At 40.7% G+C, this 20,407-nt stretch overlaps 1 protein-coding gene across 1 annotated transcript in view; it reads right to left on the minus strand.

Moving 5' to 3' along the window:
• ube2j1 (ubiquitin-conjugating enzyme E2, J1) overlaps window positions 1-19,563 on the minus strand; it is a 35,738-nt gene extending 16,175 nt beyond the window's left edge. Inside the window, exons 1-3 of the mRNA XM_059982402.1 lie at window positions 19,386-19,563; window positions 2,689-2,762; window positions 409-540 (exon numbers count right to left, since the gene is read on the minus strand). Coding sequence (XP_059838385.1) covers window positions 409-540; window positions 2,689-2,762; window positions 19,386-19,416 — 237 coding nt within the window. The 5' untranslated portion in view covers window positions 19,417-19,563. The remainder of the gene's footprint in view (window positions 1-408; window positions 541-2,688; window positions 2,763-19,385) is intronic.
• Between the last annotated feature and the right edge of the window lie 844 nt (window positions 19,564-20,407).

Here is a 20,407-nt window from a genome sequence, read left to right on the forward strand (position 1 = left end):
CTGTTTCTGTTTGTACCCTCCCAAAATAGTTACATTTTGATTTAAAACAATTGGCTTAGTTCAGTTGGTATCTCAACATCCAGTTCAGTGGTACAGGGAACCAAGTCTAATGTAGGCAACTATGCTTACAGCAGGGTTCAACGTTGCATCTTAATTTCAATGTTTCTATAAGGTGGCATATTTTGGATGAGAAATTAATGAAAGCCAATGTCAAAATGAATGCAAGGGATACAACACGATGGAAAGGGAGTTTGTGAAATGTACCAACCAACATCAATCTTACAACCAGCTAAAATCAAAACTGCCATGGTTGATGAAAGCAGGCAAGGGTTTAAATATTCAATTGCTTGTAATACAATACACTGATGGGACATGGATAACATTTTAAAAAACGTAAAATGACCTTACTGTTAGAAGAATAATGCTGGGTGGTTTCATGGGATATTCAGGTGGAAGGACAATTCGGCCATGGTATACACCACCATCAAAGTCAGAATCTGGAGGACCTCTGACAGTGAAATGCCATTCAAATAGATTATCCTAAAAATGAAGAACAAAACAATGAGACTACAAATGGCAACATGAGCATGTTTTTATTCATATTAAGTCATAAGAAGGTACAGGGAAAGTCACAAAAGGTAGAATATGTTTGCAATTAAGTATGCAAGTGTTTATCCACATGGGAAGATAAGCAGCATTCACTTGAATTTATACAAAATCATTATGCTGCACTTTTTAAATACACCAAGCTTTACACAGAGCTATTTGCTCCAAAAGATATAAGCTTCCAACTCTCTAGCCCTTAGATATTCATTGTCCCTCCCCAGCCCCTGAATTAGCCAGAGTGATCCTATATCTGGACTAATTTCACTTACCCAGTATCCAAAATCCATTAAGCACTAAAGACCAGAGCCAAGGCCAGAGGCCAGTAATTAGTAGAATTCTTGGCTGCTTATTCCTCTTTTTAACTAGACAAGAACTAAGGCCACTGATGTCCCCGTGGGAGTACATTGTGCCTGGGAGCACACTGGAAAAAACATTGTAATGATGGGCAACTGCGGGCTAAGATCACCAGTCATTGGAAGAATCTGCTATATCTATGGCTTGAAATTTGTTCTCTGTAGCATAAGACAGCTTCTGATTACAGCTCATGGTTCACTTTACAAGCCTGTCAGCAGAGACTTCCACTAATTTAATGGTATTTCCCAGTATGATGCACCCAAGTTGAGTATTTGAATTAATTTTGTATTCCATAATAGCTCTAAAATCTCAGCCTATTGTTACGAACCCCGTAACTGGGTCACTTACCAGCAAAGATAGAGAGGTCCGTTGAAGTCTGATGATATTATTTTTAACAGTATTTATTAGTAAAAATACACAAAAATAATATCAATGCAAATATACAGATAATATGTCGTCAATACTAAATCTAAAAGTGCGGGTATAATAATAATCAATAAGAAATACGCTCTATCGTTGTCTAGGGGATAATGTATTGTCCGATGGAAATATAAAGTTCACTCAGTTCATGCAGGCTGCAGCCTTTGGGGACCGCTGGGTTTGCAATGGTTAGAGAGAGAGAGTTTGGTTGAAAAACTTGCTGGCTTTCCTTTTATGATTTCGATCTGTCGGAGTCTCGTTGGTGTGGCCGTTCACTTGTGGCCTCTTCTTTAGCTAAGCCGTTCTTCCGTGATGAGCCCGCCACCCTGGCAAGGGAGGACGCACATAAGCCCTCACCAGCGTTCACTATAAAACGCTGTCACTGGATTTCCAGCGTTTCTCCTGGTGCGTCTAAAGGGGTTGTTCCCCAGACCCTCTTTTATCCTTACTCACGGGGTCTCAGATGTCAATCAGGTTGGGATGATGCAATCCCTCAACCAGTCCACTCTGGTCGTCCCTTGAGGGGCTTCAATGAATAGTACAGTACTCGATACACAATTCCGTCTCGAAGAGACAATAGCCGTTATCAGTGGTTTTGTTTCACTGAGGCCAGGACACATTCCAAACCTTGTGGATTCTGCGTGTCTCTCTCTCTTATTTCCTGGGTCCCAGACCCGAATTAGCGACTTTATACCCTTCGGCCCCTCAGAGTTGCTGCACATTCATAACACTATTTTAATAACTCACTTTTAATGAATTCTACTGTAATATACTGTTCAATCATATTAAAAAAACAAATTGCATGTTGTAAGTGAAATTACAAATCATAATTATGACTACAGATAAAGTGATCTTGTTGAAACAATTGCCTCATGGAACCACAGGAACAAAAAAGTATAGGTAAGTTGCTACTGGGTACTTTTCTTTAAACTACTAGGTACTCAGTTCTATGGGATCTTTAAAACAAAAACATCATCCATCGCTTATGATCCAGCTATTTTTAAAAAAACTTCCAGGAAAGACAATGTCTGTAATTCAGTCATTCATTACAATTTACTCAAACCAATCAATGTAAATTTTAAAAAATAGTTTTAAAATAACAATATTAAAATTCAGGGGCACTTTCAAAAATGTAGAAAGCAAAAGGATAGACACTTAAAAGCCTGCTCTCTTAGGCAGCACCCAGAAAATGAAAAGCTCCACGTACTGGACAGTGTAGGAATGGTATGTTAGGAAAAGAGTACCATTTCTCCATACCATGAGCAAAAACACACTTCAGATAATTCTTTCAAGTTTTAAAAGTCTCACCTCCAAAGGCTGAGCATGGTACTGCTCTGTGGGGTCTTTTAGTTCTTGTGCTTCTTTCATTAAACGCTTGACAGCTTTAAAATTACAAAAAAGACAATTCAACATCAAATACAAAACCTCCATAATGGTGTAAACAAGCAACTGAGAGTTTTAGATCACTGAACATCATATTTTGATGACTATATTTTGCATTATTTTAAAAATGCTAAATCTGGAGCAAGGGGATATGTTTATAACTTAATCACTTTATTCAAACGTAGAAAACAATTAAAGCAATTAAAATCAACGCACACAAAATGCTGAAAGAACTCAACAGCTCAGGCAACATTCACGGAAATGAACAAACAGTCAATGTTTCAGGACAAGACCCTACTTCAGGTCCAAGAGGACCTCAACTTAGTCACAGGGTCAAAGGGTAAAGGTCAGAATGAGAATGGTCCACCGATCCTCCAGGTTCGAGGTTTCAGCTCGGGGCAACAACCCTGACTGGTCAAAAAAAATTGTTACAGAAACAGTAATGAAGAATCCTGTATCTATGTACGATGGTATTCCTTAGTCTCCATAAGGTATTTGCATGACTGATTGTACTGGAAACTGAGGGGTAGCTACTGGCCCAATGAAGGAAGCCCTGAACACCACCAAGACCAAAATTATTTTTTGGAATGTACGAACCATGTATAACACTGGCAAGCTAGCACAAATAAATGCAGAAATGCATCTGTTACAACCTACATATACTGCGCATCAGGAAAAGCAGATGGACAGTGTCCAGCAGATTAAAGGCAGCAACTGTTGAAACAGTTTTATACTCGGGAAGGAAAGATGGTCAGCATCATGATGGTGCAGCTGTCATTTTGAAGAGGGGCATTGAGAAGTGCTTACTGGAGTAGAAACCAATCAACAGTAGGCTGATCAGAGTCAGGCTAAAAAGGAAGCAAATGAACACGACTGCGATCCAGTGCTATGCTCCAACTAACGATTGTGACATTGAAGAAAAGGACATCCTCTACAAACAGCTGCAATCAGAGATAGATTTAAGACTGTGTCATAACATCATCCAAATGCCAAAGTTGGGAAATAACAACTCACACTTTACTAGGGTCATAGGCACGTATGGATGTGGAATGATGGATAACAATATTTGACAAAGTGGTCCTGCAATTTACAACGGGTTCACCAATGTAGGGGCCGGCTGGTGGCATCAGCGCCAGACTTCGGAGCGAAGGCTCCCGAGTTTGAATCCAGCCGGTTCGTTTGCATGCTTTCGATCCGTGCTGGGTTGAGCATCAAGCTAGCAACTCGGCCTCATAAAAACAAGAAAGCCCGCTAAAAAAAGAACGCCGTCACGATGGCATCCCAATGACTCCACTCAGAGTTAAGGGCTTTCTTCTTCTTCTACCAATGTAGAGGAGGTCCCAATGGTAGCATGAGACATAATAGGTGACCCCAGCAGATTCACAGCCAAAGTGTTGCCTCACCTAAAGGACCGTTTGGGGCCCTGAATGGAGTTGAGGAAGGATGTAAATAGGCAGGTACAGCACTTTGGCCGCTTACAGGATGGAGATTAATAGGGAGGGACAGACGGACAAAGAAATCATGGAGAGAGCAATCCCTGTGGAAAGCAGGGGAAGGTAAAGATGTGTATGGTGGTAGGATCCCTTTGGAGAAGGTGGAATGTGTTGGATGTGGAGGCTCATGACGTGGTAGATAAGAACGTGAGAAACTCAGCACTGTTAAGACAGTGGGAAGATAGGGTGAGGGAGGGTGTCCAGGAAATTGAGGAGTTGCAAGTGAGGGCAGCATCAATAGTAGAGGAAACCCCATTCTTTGAAGAAGCAGGATATCTCTGATGTTCTGGAAAGGAGAACCTCATCCTGTAAACAGAAGTGGTGGAGACAAAGGAACTGAGAAAAGGGTATAGCACATTGTTACAGGAGACAGGGTGGGAATAAGTGTAGTCAAGATAACCATGGGAATTGATAGGCTTATAAAATATGTCAGTAGACTGGCTCCAGATATGGAGACAAGAGATTGAGAAAGATGATAGAGGTATCAAAAATGGACAAGGTGAATTTAAGGGCGGTAGAAGTTGGAGCCATAGTTGATGAAACTGACGAGCTCTGCACGGGTGCACGAAGCACCACCAATACAGTTGTCAATGTAATGCAGGAAGAGTTGGGGAGCACTGCCGGGGAAGGCTTAGAACATAAGACTGTTCAACGAAAAGGCAGGCATAGCTGGGCCCATGTGAGTTCCATGGCTACCCGTCAAGTCTAGAAGAAGTGGGAGGAGTCAAAGGAAAAATTGTTGAGGGCGAGGACCAGTTCTGCTAGAAGAAGGTGGGTGGGAGTGGAGGAGAACCGGTTGGTTCTTTTATTGACAAAGAAGCGAGGAACTTTAAGGTCTTTTTGGGGGATAGAAGTATATAGGGACAGGACATCCATGGTGAAAATGAGGCAGTCAGGGCCAGGAAATTGAAACTTAGTGAGCAGGTAGCATGAGAAGTGTTGCAGATGAAGGTGGGAAGGGATTGAAACAAGGGGGATAGAATGGAGTCGAGATATGAAGACATCAGCAGGAAGACACAATGGGCCTACCCAGATAGTCAGGTTTGTAGCAAATAAAATGATAGGATTACAAGGGATTTACCCGAACAACACATTGCCATTTGCAATGTGACTTTGAATCCAACAAGAGCAGCTCGAGTTAACCAACCTTATTAACATAGGTAAAATTATACCATTTCCCACAATAGCATCCATGTGGATAAAATGACGCGCTGCAAATATTCTCTAAGAACTAGAAATCTCCTTCTTTGCTTGCTTGGCCTGTAACTATCAGCTAATCCACTGCTGAATCCTCTGTTCATGTATGTTTTGTTGTTCCTTTCCGTGGCTTGTGGCACATCAGGTGAAACTTGGCCGTTTGTTTAGTATTTCTTTCTGTTTTTTTAAAAATAAGGTCGAGTTGCTAGCTCGGATGGCATCCATCCCAGCATGGATGGAAAGCATGTAAGGAGTCAGTTGGATTCCAACCCCGGACCACGCACCTCAAAGCCTGGTGCGGATGCTGCTACACTACCAGCCAATGTATGTTTTCCCTCCCAATCATCCTGGTGTCATCCCACCTAACCACTTCTTGAGCTCATCAAAAGTTCTGTAGCCTGCACCTTACCTCACACGAGGTCCCAGCATTCATCTAAGCTGACTTGAGTCAGAAAACATTTCTGTTTTAAATTTATTGTCTTTTTAAATTCTAACTACAACCCCCTTCATTCCCAAGAACTATTTGTCCTGTTCTGATATTCTGTTTATCCTCAAATTTTACTTCATCTCACATGGTGACTGAAACCTCTCTAGCTCTTTCTTTCCAGATAATCTTTACAGTATCCCTTTAACTAAACTTTCAGTCACATTTGTTAAAAACTCCTTTTGTGCCTTGGCCTCGTAACTACTTTGATAACTCCTGTGAAGCACCTTAAGCTACCTTGCTAGATTAAAGTTGTTGCTGTGGCAGTTTCTACTGCTGATATCAATCAAAATGTTTCTGTCTTAGGTAACACAGTATATTTACAATGCTTCCAGCTCACCCATCAGATAGTTGTTCAGCCTGCCCAACTTCAGATCCTATAAGTGGACAGCTTAGTCCATGACCTGTGGCCACCATGTATGTCAACTTGTCAAACAAACAAATCTTTAAAAAAACTTCAACTCAAGCAACTATGTGATACAGGAATAGCAAAACAATAGGGTGAAGATTTATTTGGAGATTTTGACCCAGGAGGTGGCTGCATTCATTAGATTAAGTTGTGCTTTACATTTGATTAATGAACACAGGTACCAGACACACAAGTACAGGAATCTCAAAGGTGGAGAAGCTTCAACTCACACAGTGAGAAAGGAATTTGCTGCGTGAATTGATGAAAGACTTTAATAATGATAGAGAAACTGATTACAGTGTTTAATAGTAAAGGTGAAAAACTAGAAAGCAAAAGGAATTTGTTAGTTTTATGTCCTACACTTGCTAGAACAGACTGAAATCTATGATAACCGAAAAGTGCATGGTATAAATCACAAACTGGCCAATGACACACTTCTGAGAAACTTCCTGAAGGAAGGTCACCTCTTCCAGCAAGTGACATAGGAAGGGACTTTCTACTATGTCAACCACCTATTGCATTGCTTTCAGCACTGTTGCCCAACAGTACTGTGGGTATAGTAACATGAGATAGAATGGAACAGCTTAATAAAGCAGTTTATTAACATCTTCTCAAAAGCAATTATGCATGGTCATTAAATAATAGTGTTCCTGGCAGTAGTTAAACACCTGGAATTAACTTTAACAATCCAGAATAGAATTTAGCTGTTTCTGCAAACTACCAAGTTTGAAGCAATTAACCACAGCAAATGCACAATCACAACATCTAAAAACAGGCAAGAACAACCTGAAGATAAAAACAAATTGCTGGTAGAACTCAGTGAGTCATGCCTCCATGACAAATATGTCTATACTACCTCTAAATACCATCTTCCCACCATATCAAATGGAACCATACACATTTTCATACCAACCCAGAAGCCTGGCTACAATAAATTAATGTAAGAAAAAAGAACAGGAAATAAATCATTCTAACTAAATAATATATATTAAGAACACATGGCAAATAAAAAGTCTGAATTTTTTTTTTAAACTTATGGAAATATTCAGCAGGTCAGGAGCACCAGGAGGGAAAGTTAATATTTCAGATTGATATGACTTTTTATTGGAATTATGCAAGGTAAGAAAAGGAAACATTTAATGTTGCAAAGGCAAAGTAGGGAACAAAGGATCTACATCCTATCACACATTCCAGGAGAAGATGGACAACAGTTTTATTAGCACAGAGGGATCTGTCCTTTAACACTGATTTGTCTGGAGGTGGTGTAAATAGAGGAAAAGAAATAAAAATTTCAGAGTGTAAGTAACATTATTGAAATAATAAAGTCTGCACTTCTTGGATCCGCACTCCCTTTTCGTACATCTAAACTAATTGCTAATCCTGTCATCAAGGCCACCCTGAGAGTGTGGTCTCAGTTCAGAAAGCATAGTGGTCTCCATGCCTTCTCTCTTTCAAGTCCTTTCTACATAATCATCTCTTCCAGCCTTCTATACATGATTCAACATTTCAAGACTGGTACAGAAAGGGCATCAGATGCTTTAAAGATCTTTTTTTAGACTGTTTTGCATCATCTGAACAACTGTCTGCAAAGTTTAATCTACCCAACACTCATTTCTTTAGATATTTGCAAATTGGACATTTTATCCACCCTCTGATACCAAACGTCCCTGAGATACCTGACACAAACTTCACTGATTTGTTTCTGTGTATGAATCCATTGCATAAAGGTCCAATATCTTTATCTGCGACAAGCTGGCGACTCTGAAGCAAGCCTCTCTTGACAAAATTAAAACTGCCCGGGAGCAAGATTTAAATTTTTCAATGTCAGAGGATGTATGGGATGAAGTCCTCAAATTAGTTAACTCAAACTCTTTCTGTGCTCACCACTGCCTGTTACAGTTCAAGGTCATACACAGGGCCCATGTCTAAAACTAAATTATCTCGCATTTACCCAGATGTTAATCCCTGTTGTGACAAATGCAAAAGGGGCTAGGTTTCCCTTATCCATAGGTGCTGGATATGCCCTAGTTTGGAAAAATACTGGAAAGATGTCTTCCAAGCTCTATCCCAAATACTTAATTACAATCTGGAACCTAACCCTTTTATTGCCCTTTTTGGCACCTCCAGAGAGGTGGACAAGCACCTAAGTTTGACTAAATGTCGCACACTGTCTTTTGTGTCTCTGTTGGCCAGGCACACAGTTTTGGTCAAGTGGAGGGATGCTGCCCCACCCACCCACGCTCAGCGGCTCAGGGACATTATGTCCAGTCCACACCTTGAGAAGATCCACTACTCAATCCTCAATTCAGAAATAAAGTTCCAAAAGGTGTGGGGACCATTTTTTGAATATTTTCAAAATTCCCAGCTAGACTAAAGGTCTATTCTTTCTCCCTTTCCTCAGTACACAAATCCCTGACCTCCAGCATTTTCTGGTAAAACTCTTCAGACTCAGATTTGTTATCATACAACTGCCTATGTATTAGAAAAATACACATTCTCTATACCAATGCAGCTTTGTGGAGACAAAGGTACTGTTTAACCCTTTTTTGCCAATGCATTGATGGCTTGGAGTTGGGGACGGGGTGGGGGGGGGTGATAATGTTTGTACTATGGGTGCATCTCTTTCATGAATGTGAATTGTACATTTGTTATGCACTGCATGATTCTCCTCTACATTAGGTTCTCTTTATTTAAAAAAAACAATAAAAATATTGTCAAAGAAAAGAAATAAAGTGTAGAACACAGCAGGATGGTGGAAATCAAAGAGATTGCTGCAAATGCCCTGTGGGTCAATCCAAATCTTTGGAGAGAGAATACTGAGTAAATCCAAGAAAACCATATAAAAGAAATGCAGTGTGGTTCACAGAGACAGCTGGATTGAGAATTGTTGAATTAGGCATTTACGTCAGTCTAAATATTTTAAAGTCATAAACTATTAACTCCACACATTCATTACATTCTTTACTGTTACAAACCGACTGAAATAAAACATTTTAAAATGATCAAAATATGGCTTAAATTTAGTTTTGAATGTATGATTTGCAATGTGTGCAGTACTAATTTTCTATATTTGAAGTAGCTAAGTGTTTTCCTATATTATATTTTATGTACACCACAAAAATTTTGTTTTGCATACAGCATTATTAACTAAAGATCCATCAAAAGCATGCTACAACTAAAAGCTTAGAAACTCCACACAAGTTCCCCATCTTTTGATACAATTAACTTCAGTTTTGTAAATTAATAAACAAATTACCAGCCATGATTCATTATTTTTTCTACATTAGTCATATTTCCTGCATATTATAATTTAAAATGTACAATCTTCAACTAAATCCAAATCGGTTGAAGTCATAGACAGATACAAGAGGTATTGTCTGTAAAAGGCCCTTTTGCCCAATTGATTCATGCTGACCAGGATGCCCCACTCAAGCTACTCATTTGCCAGCATCTGCCAATAACCTAAACCCTAATAATCCATGTCTCTGTCTTACTGTTTTTTAAATGTTGTTACAGTATCTGCCTCAACCACTTCCTCTAGCATCTAATTTCACATAGATTACACACTCTATGTAAAAAGGTGGCCTCTCAACTTCCTCCTAAATCTTTCTTCTTTCACCTTATGTCCTCTAGTTCTGGATTCCCCACATGATTTTACACACCTCTATAAAAATAACCTCTCAGTCTTTCTACACTCTAAGGAATAAAGTCTTAGCCTGTCCAACCTCTCCCTATATCTTTTGCAGGTAAGCAAAATTGAACACAGTACCCCAAGGGTAGCCTCATCAGCATTCTGTACAACTGCACCATAACCTCTTCATTTTCACATTCAATGCCCTGGCTTATAAAGGCCGGTGTGCAATCTTCTTCACCACACCATCTACCCATGATAATACTACCCAGGGCCATGCCATTCATTGTCACAGTCCTATCAAGAACTGACACTCCAAAGTCCAACCCCTCACACATATCCAAATTAAATGCTATCTGCCATCCTCAGCTGATCAACAGCCCTCTGTAATTTCTGATAACCTTCTTCATTGTCCACTATCCTACCTATTTAAGGTGCCATCTGCAAGCTTAGTAACCACGACTTGTACATTCTTACCCAAATCATTGACATAGATGACAAAGACCAATAAGCCACTCACCAACCCCTGAGGCACACCACTATTCTTAGAAACAACCTTCTACCATCATGCTCTGCCATGTACAGGTGTCCCCCATTTTTCGAACGTTCGCTTTATGACACCTCGCTGCTACGAAAGACCTACATTAGTTACCTGTTTTTGCTAACAGGTGTTTTCACTGTAATGAAAAAAAGGCAGCACGCGAATAAAGGCAGCCAAGTTCCTCCCCCGGAACTGCATTCTAGCTGGCATTGTTTAAACACATGCCTGTGAGCATTAGTGCTTTATGCCGATTAATTTTGTGTATCAGTTAGCAAGATGAGTTCTAAGGTATCGGAAAAGCCTAAAAGAGTGCGTAAGGGTGTTACACTTAGCATAAAACTAGACATAATTAAGCGTTTCGATCGTGGTGAATGAAATGAGTTTGGCTAAGGAGGCTGGGTTTGTGGATGTTGACGAAGATGATGTTGAAGAGATTTTGGCATCCCATGATCAAGAACTGAGAGATGAAGAGCTGATGAAGAGGAAAGGATAACAATTGAAACCGAACACAGCAGCGAACAGCCCGTAAGTGAAGTCGTAACCAGGAACTGAACGGGAAGAAATTGCCTGAGTTTTTCCACTGCGATTGACAATGCTGCAATGATTGCAGAAAAGTATCAGTGCTTACAAAGAACTGTATGATAGAAAAATGCGCGAGGCTAAGCAGTCACGCATAACTGTCATTTTTCAAGCCTTCCATATCAGCCACAGTAGACAATGAACTTCGACCTTCAACATCAAGGCAGGCAGACATAGAAGATGACCTGCCTGCCCTGATGGAAACAGACGACATTGAGATAACACCCCAGTCTCCCACCATCCCAACCTCCGATGACTCAGCCTAACACAATGCACTCACTGTCTTCCCGATTTCGGTAAGTGAAACTACACTGTACATACATTATTTCTACTTTATATAGGCTGTGTATTTTTATGTGTTATTTGGTATGATTTGGAAGCTTCATAGCTTAAAGGTTACTGGAAAGAGTGCTTCTGCTGAGAGCGCTTGCATGAGATTTTCGCTGCGGTGGACCGTACTGAAATGATTGCAGAAAAGTATTCCTACTTTAGATAGTCTGTGTATTTATCAGATCATTCCTGTTTTTACTATATATTACTATTATTTTAGGTTTTATGTGTTATTTGGCATGATTTGGTAGGTTATCTGTTGGGTCTGCGAACACTCACAATTTTTTCCCCATATAAATAAATGGTAATTGCTTCTTCACTTTACGACATTCCGGCTTATGAACCATTTCATAGGAACTATCTACCTTCAGATAGCAGGGGAAACCTGTATCCGATTAGCCAGCTTACCCAAGATCCCATGTGATCAGGACAGCCAATCACGTGGAACCTTCTCAAAGGCCTCTCTGAGGAGTTTTGACTAATACTATAAAATTAAAACAAAAATTCACATCTGCAGTTTGTCATAGAACATTTTACCACATAATTTGCTTTAGCCTTAAGTACAATTTTCTTTTAACATACTCCATCTTCTATTATTTTTATTAATTAGATAACTTTTGATAATTAGATTAATTAGATCTAGATTAATTAGATAACTAGGGCTTTTGGAACGCTGGCCTTTATAAATCAAAGCATTGAGTACAGAAGTTGGGATGTAATGCTAAAGTTGTACAAGACATTGGTAAGGCCAAATTTGGAATATTCTGTGCAGTTCTGGTCACCGAATTATAGGAAAGATATCAATAAATTAGAGAGAGTGCAGAGACGATTTACTAGGATGTTACCTGGGTTTCAGCAATTAAGTTACAGAGAAAGGTTGAACAAGTTAGGTCTCTATTCATTGGAGCGTAGAAGGTTGAGGGGGGGGATTTGATCGAGGTATTTAAAATTTTGAGAGGGATAGATAGAGTTGACATGAACAGGCTGTTTCCATTGAGAGTAGGGGAGATTCAAACTAGAGGACATGATTTGAGAGTTAGGGGGCAGAAGTTTAAGGGAAACACGAGGGGGTATTTCTTTACTCAAAGAGTGATAGCTGTGTGGAATGAGCTTCCTGTAGAAGTAGTAGAGGCCAGTTCAGTTGTGTCATTTAAGGTAAAATTGGATAGGTATATGGACAGGAAAGGAGTGGAGGGTTATGGGCTGAGTGCGGGTAGGTGGGACTAGGTGAGATTAAGGGTTCGGCACGGACTAGGAGGGCCAAGATGGCCTGTTTCCATGCTGTGATTGTTATATGGTTATATGGTTATAACATTAACTCCTGTGGATCCAGATCTGCTTTAAGCAAAACAGCAGAAAAAAGATACTTAGCAAGTTGCACAGTGAGGATCTACAAGTGCGGTTCATCTAATTTTCCTCCTTATCAGTGGAGTACACAGAGATTGCTTTGTAAAACTGTGAAATCATTACCCATAACCACTATCAACAAAATCTGAATGTTGACCAGTAGTAACCAGATATCACAAACTGGCTGTTCAGAAATAAAGCAGTGCTGAGAAGCCACATGACTTGTGAGTTACAAAGAAACGCTTCAACACATTTTGAGAGAAGCATTCTCCCAGATCTCCCACAGAAATTCCAGCAATTTTGTAAAGCTATTGGCCAGACATTTACATTTGCAAGTGTGGACATTTGGAACATTTGGGTTAAACTGTAAGTGCAACTTCCTCAAAGTTGATTGCTGGGAATTACCAAATGCCTTCTTTTGAGAGTGAATGGAATACTTTTGTAGGCACAAACTTCAAGTTATCCTTAATAGCTATTGAATTTGCACTAGTTTAGATCTGGTACACATTTACTAATCCTATCCATATGAAGAATGTGAAGGAGACAGGCATATTCAATTTACTCTCAATGGCTACTTTATTGGGTACACCTGCTCATTAATGCAAATACCCAATCAGCCAATCATGTGGCAACAACTCAATGCATAAAAGCATGCATACATAATCAATATGCTCAGTTGCTCAGACCAAACATCAGAAGGGGGAAGAAATATGATCTAAGTGACTTTGATCATGGAATGATAGTTGTTGCCAGACAGGATGATTTCAGTATCTCAGAAACAGCTGATCTCCTAGGATTTTCATGTACAGTGTTGATAGTTTACAGAGAATGGTGTGAAAAACAAAAGATATCCATTGAACAGCAATGCTGTGGGTGAAAATGCCTTGTTAATGTGAGATCAGGGGAGAATGGCCAGACTGGTTCAAGCTGACAGGAAGGTGACAAGAATTCAAACAACCAAGTGTTACAAAAGTGGTGTGCAGAAGAGCATCTCTGAATGCACAATACATCAAACCTTGAAGTGGATGGGCTGCAGCAGCAGAAGACCACAAATGTACACCGAGGCCCTTTTTTATTAGGTACAAGAGGTATCTACTAAAGTAGTGGTTGCCAACCTGTTGATCACGATAGACTGGTCGATCTTTGAGACTTTCCCAGCAGATCCCAAAAAAAAGAAAAATAAATACACAAATACTGTTGAGAGATTGTTTCCGAGTAGCGGGGTTTTAGTTCCGTTCATTCTGCCCAGTGCACATGCGTGTAGCTTCCCCACCATGCGCTGGTCCCCAACCACTGGGCCTCAAGGAAACAACATGAGTCAGCTGCACCTTTCCTCATTCCCTGTAACGCTCACTGTTGAACTTGAATACATGTGAGGTCATTACCCAAGTGCGTCAGGGATCACTGGTTGGCCTCGGGTAACCAGCCACTTCGTGTGGCCGGCGAGAAATGCCATTGGTACCGGCCTGGAGCGCCGACAGATGGGCGCCGCCTCTGAACCTGTTTAGCACACCGAATATTCGTGGGGAACCCGGTGCTAAAATATTTGCAGATGACCTAATTTTGGCTCAGGGTTCTGTAAGTAGCAGAGCAGCTACCTCGCTGCGATCTACTGAAACAAACTTTTGTCAGCCGATAGATCCTACAAGGGGGGCGGGGGCGGGCGTGGGCCTGTTGCACTCCTCGCTCGCTCTCTCCGGACTGCGACCTCCGTGGCCTCAGTATGGGAACAGACGCACTAGACCAAGGCAGTGGGCGGGCAGGAGGCTGTCTAATGAGGCAATGAAGCCCTCAAAACTGCTTCGGTACCGAGTCCAAGCACCCTGCACTTAAATACAAACACGCTGAGATTTTTCCCCAGCATTAAAAACATGAGCAAGTGGGACAGCAGGGAAGTGCCAAGAGCCATGTAAACTAAATTGCGGAATAGACTGGACACAAGAAACCTACTTTGAGTATCGCTGTACTCTGGTCATGTTTAACAGCACCTCCCCCCCCAACCCCTGTCGGCCAGTCCGCAAGAATATTGTTAATATTAAACCGGTCCACAGTGCAAAAAATAGGATGGAGACCCCTGGTGCTCATACGTTATTTCCACTTCCGGGTTGCGGGGTTTTACTTCTGATCTTTTCTGCCCCAGTGCTCATGCGTGTAACTAATCGATTTGGAGTCGATCTTGCCTTTCACTAAGGCCGAGGTAGGGGATCTTGGGCCTCAAAAGGTTGGTGACCACTATCCTAAAGTGTCTATTACAGTGTATGAGTGTTTAAGTATATTTGAATGTTTAATAGATTTTGGATGTATCTGTGGTATTCACAAACATTCATCTCTTAAAGTTTCTGAAAAGTAGGATAATTGTGAACATGGTACTTGAAGCAATTTTGAAGACTTGTAACTTGCAAATAGCAAAGCTGTGCTCTGTTCAAGAGGTAATCTAGCAATTGAAATTCAGCTGCAGGTACGAACTAGTTTAAGGGGGATGTGAAATGCAGAACTGGACAGCATGCTTGTTCACTACAGGATCTGAACCCACTGTTTGCAACTTTCAAAAAATGCTGTATGAAAATGTGATACATTTTCAATTCTAAACTGATAAATTTCTCTCTTAATGATCTTGTTCTTGTATTTAAGGCTAATATTAGAGATTTTTCATTTAAAAATTGTGAGCATAATCAGTCCAGAAAAAATTTTCAATGGAACACTGAAGCTTCATAATGGATATTGACAAAATACAATTTGTCTTGCAGTGGATGAACAAAATTTGCATTTCTTTGTATTCATATTACAATCAAATGTGGTGTAACTTCAATGCAAAATTATCTGTTATTTTCTTTAAAATGTTCAATAACAATGAAACTAGAAGAAAACTTTACAAAAATAAAGCTATTACTTAGACAAAAATAGCCTTGGTTTGTTATCGATTTCATATTAAGCTGCTTAGCCCCAGCTGTAACTGACCACAGTCTTCACAAACTAGTCAACACACCTGGGACTATAGTACATATAGAAATAGTACTATATTAAAGCTTTTATTAAAACACTGTATTAAAGCTTTTATTTGCCTTAAGTAGCTGGCAAATGCAGAGAATTGTTGTGTGTAATACTATATATTGATTCATCTTAAAATAAACAGTTCAGTTATCCCATCAGCAGCCCTTGTAATGATAAGTGTATGACAAATCATACGAGCTGCTGTCAAATACACAAGGTTTCTTCTTTAAAACTCTGATGAACGATTCCAAATGATCATAATTGCTAAGGAGTGCCAATGTACAGCAAGAGTACACACAAAAATTCTATGATGTTTGGATGATGTATTCTAATGACTTCCAGTGTTTTTAGTTTCTTTGCAAAGGGAGTCAATTCGATTCAATGTTCCCTTAGAGGGAGAAGCCAAAGAGTGGCAGCATATGGTCGTCTCTCTGACTGAAGGCCTGTGTAGTGGTATGCTACAGGGATTAGTGCTGGGTCTATTGATGTTTATCATCTATAATAATGCTTTAAATGATATCATTAACTGAATCAACAAATCTATAGACGAGGACAGCAAGGAAGGCTTTCTAAGCTTGCAGTGGGATATGGACCAGCTGGGAAAATGGTGTGAAAAATGGCACATGGAATTTAATGGACACAACTGTGAAGTGAAGGACAAACCAGTGAATGGCCGGGCACTGTGAAGTATGGTAGAACAAAGGGACCTGGGAATACAGATGTATAATTCCTTGAAAGTGGCATCGCAGATAGATAGGTTCATAAAGAGAGTCACTGACACGTGGGCTTTCATAAATCAGGGCACTGAATACTTTGAACTTGAATTGTGAACAGAATTTGGGATGTTATATTTAAGTTGTATAAGACATGGGCGAGGCTTGAAAGAGTACAGAGAAAATTTACAAGAATGAGATATAGGAACAGGCTGAATAGTTCCTACTTTATTCACTGGAGCACAAGAAAATGAGGGGAGAACATATACAAAATTTTGAGGTGTGTAGATAGGGTGAATGTTCGCAGGCCTTTTCCCCTCAGGTTGGATAAGACTAGCACTAGTTCATAGTTTCAGGATGAAAGGTAAAACATTTATGGGAAGTTGAGGGGAAAGTTCTTCACTAAGATCGTGGAGCGAATGTAGAATGAGCTGCCAGGGGAAGGCAGATGTTTGTTTGGATAGGTACATGGATGAGAGAAGCTGTGGTCCTAATGTAGGTAGATGGGACTAGGCAGAAGACCAGGCTAGTATGGACTAGATGAGCTGAAGGGACTGTAATACTCTATGACTTGATGTATGTGTTAAGAATCCATTTCCCAGATTCCTACACACTTTAATTCAAGTTCCACCTGAGAAGTTTTATACAACATTTTACACAATAGGAACTAATTTTATTTGGACATGTCACCATTTCTATTGTGTTTTAAGTTATTTATTAATTTAATTTAATAAATTAGCTGTAATCAACTGAAAAGGAATAAATGAACATGATGCATTTGATACCATACACAGATCTCCAAAGTCTCCTAGATAATACAAGCTATTTGCCCATAACATTTACCATTATCACATTTATTCTAATGTAGGAATATTTACACAAGTAACTATAGCTTGCATTAAATCAGTATCTATAATTATTGAAAGTTGAATCTAAAATTAAAACCTATGCAGAAACAGTAAAGTTTATCTTAAACAACATTTTTAATATATCCTTTCACTGCTGCATTAATAAGTTACTTTAGAAATGCAAAGAAACAGCCAGTTAGTGGAAATATCATTACCTAGGTTTGAATTTTGGATAGGCAATTGGTACGGTTCAAGAGGGAATTATGAAAATAGGAGGAAAGGTACGTTGTGATTCTGAAACAGGATACAGATTGAGTGACAGGGTGAGAACCTAGTAAACAAGAGTTTAACATGAGAAAGCACGAGGTAATGCACTTTGGTAAAAGGAAGCAAAAGGTGGATTATCATCAAGAAGGAGAAAGAATACGGATGACTGATGTTCAGAAGGAATTCATTATTCTAACTCTAACGATAAAAAAAGTCATCAGGTCAAGAAGCCAAACAATATGTTTACCTTTATAAAGAAGTATTTGGAATTTAAGAACAAGGTGGTTTTGTTACTGCTGTACAATGAAAGCAAGGTCACTGTCCAAAGGATTTCACCATCACTGAGATGACAGGATTGTCCTATCAAAAAAGGCTAGACAGTTTGTTTGGCACTGTATTCTTTGGAGTTTATAAAAAATGAAGGATCTTACTCAAACATACAGAATCACAGGAGGTCTCAACAGTCTAGATGTTGGTATATTTTCACAAATAAGAGAGTCAAGAACAAGGGGAGATAACTACAGTGAAGTGTTAATTCATTAAACTCCAGATGCGTGGACATTTCCTCTCTCACAGAAGGGTGAATCTCTGGAGCTCTCTGTCTCCTGTGGGTGTTGGAGACCAGATCATTGGCAAGACTCATGGTGGAGATGGCTAAATATTTTAAAGATTGACTAATAGTCGGGGCAAGCTCGAAGGACCTGGAAGCTCCTCTTCTTGTGCTCTTGGAAGAAAGATAATAAGATTGTTTAAACTGTAACACATGCAACATTTGTGGGAGGACCTCATGTCTTGCATCTCCTGACCAGTTTTCCAAGCCTCCGTTGGTCAGGGTCAACGATGGATGTTGCGAGCTAGCTGTCTAGATTTGCCAGCCTGGGAGGTACAATGTGGAGAGCAAGCTGTTGCCTCTTTCCTCGCAGCTGATGAACCCAAAGGAACGGCAGAGACCAATACAGCTTTCACCAGCAACGTCGCAGGAGATGCCAGTCAGCGTTAAACTCAACCTAAGACTGCCTTAAGGATTTCCCCCCTCGGGGTTTACTCCCCGGAGGTTTAAGATCAGAGTTTTCCTTCTCCTCAATGAGCTGCCAACCACGACTGACGAATCCCATCTGCCCGAAGCGACTGTAACCCGCCACTGCCCCGTCTCCTGTCGGTAGAAATGGTCCCGCCTGACTTAGTTGCTGAACCACACATACGTGAAGGCCAGGAACTGGACTTGGTTGTCAGAGGCTATTTGAGTTTCTTAGGGTTGTTATAGTCGGGGATAAGCTCCCCCTATGTATTAAATGTTCCAAATAGCATGCGCCTCAAATAACCTCAGACCAATTATAAAGACGTACAAATAGGTGATTACAGTATTCTGATCCAGAATTTTACCATGCAATTCACTAGCCCGTGAACAGTTTACTCCAGTGCAATGAGATCAAGCGACCCGTATCCTTGCAAACATTTGACACCCCTCCCTCACTGATTGACCTCATCGACGTTTAACTGAATGAAACCAGTGCTCAATGACAGCGCTAAGGTAGAGACAGAGCCCGTGTGCGGAAATGGACCCGATGCCTTCCTTGAACGGAATTTCCCTGAGCCGGCCTGGGGAAGGAGTGACCGTACTTCGCTCGGTGCCAATCGGAACCTGACCGGCTTTTTACACTGAGCTACCTCAATGGCAAGAGTAAAGGAGGACAGAACCCCAGAGGCTGAGTAGTCTCTGCCCGGAATCTACTCTTTTGGGAAACGGGAACAGTGCAGTCAATGTTTTTTTTTTAAAAACGATGTCACTTACCCGGGTTCCTCAGGTTGTACTGACCCTCCATGTTGATGCTGCTGACGTCGCACCTCGCCCGCGAGCTCTCGCGAGATGCGCGGCCACACAGCCTAACCCCGCCCTCGGCCCGGCGCGACCAATCCGGTGCCTTCTAGTGGAGCCAAGCCACGGCGACTCCTCACCCCACCTGACCCATCCAAATGGAGCTGGCGGGCACCACAACAACCGAGCTGACGCTGTCTTCTAAAGACACCGCCCCGGGAGGTGGGGTGCTTGGCCAACTCGGACGTGGCTGACGAGGCCGCACCCCCTTCCTGCCGCTCTCCGGGCTGTCAGCAGGTCCCGGAGTGGTACGGCTTGGCTACGTCATCCTCTGGCATCTTGTCAACCCAGTAACAGACTACAGTGCTGTCAGTTACGATGAGTGACTGCTAATATATTTTGATGCCCCTTTTCAAAAAGATACACAGCATACCTGCTGAGTTCCTCCAGCATTCTGTGTGTGTTGCTTGGCATCCCAGCATCTATTACTTTGAAAAACACAAAATGCTGGCAGAACTCAGCAGGCCAGACAGCATCTATGAGAGGAGATAATAACGACGTTTCGGGCCGAAACCCTTCATCAGGAGGGTTGAAAACATTTTGTGTTTTTTTTATTTTTTCCAGCATCTGCAGATTCAATCGTGTTATCTATTACTCTACTTCGTTTACCCACACAAGATTTTCAGATGACGAGAAACCGACGATTACTGTTACCAAAATTTGCCTAAAAGACGTTGCCTAAAAAACATCCAACCCAAAAGATCGTTGGTCTCTTTAGAGCTAATTTTAGGATTAAACTGGCAAGGAACAACATGCGTAATAAGCTTATGAATATATTTTTAAAACATTTTATCGGGTTTTACTCCAGCATAAAGGCTTAACCTAACGTGTTTAACATAAGGATAATATTGTGTTTATCATATTTTGTGAGCCTTCTTATCAGGAGAAATTTGTTTTCCTTTAACCAGGGGGAGGTAAAATAAACAAAAAAAGAATCC

The sequence above is a fragment of the Hypanus sabinus genome, chromosome 10 (assembly GCF_030144855.1).
Source record: "Hypanus sabinus isolate sHypSab1 chromosome 10, sHypSab1.hap1, whole genome shotgun sequence".
NCBI classification, from domain to species: Eukaryota; Metazoa; Chordata; class Chondrichthyes; order Myliobatiformes; family Dasyatidae; genus Hypanus; species Hypanus sabinus.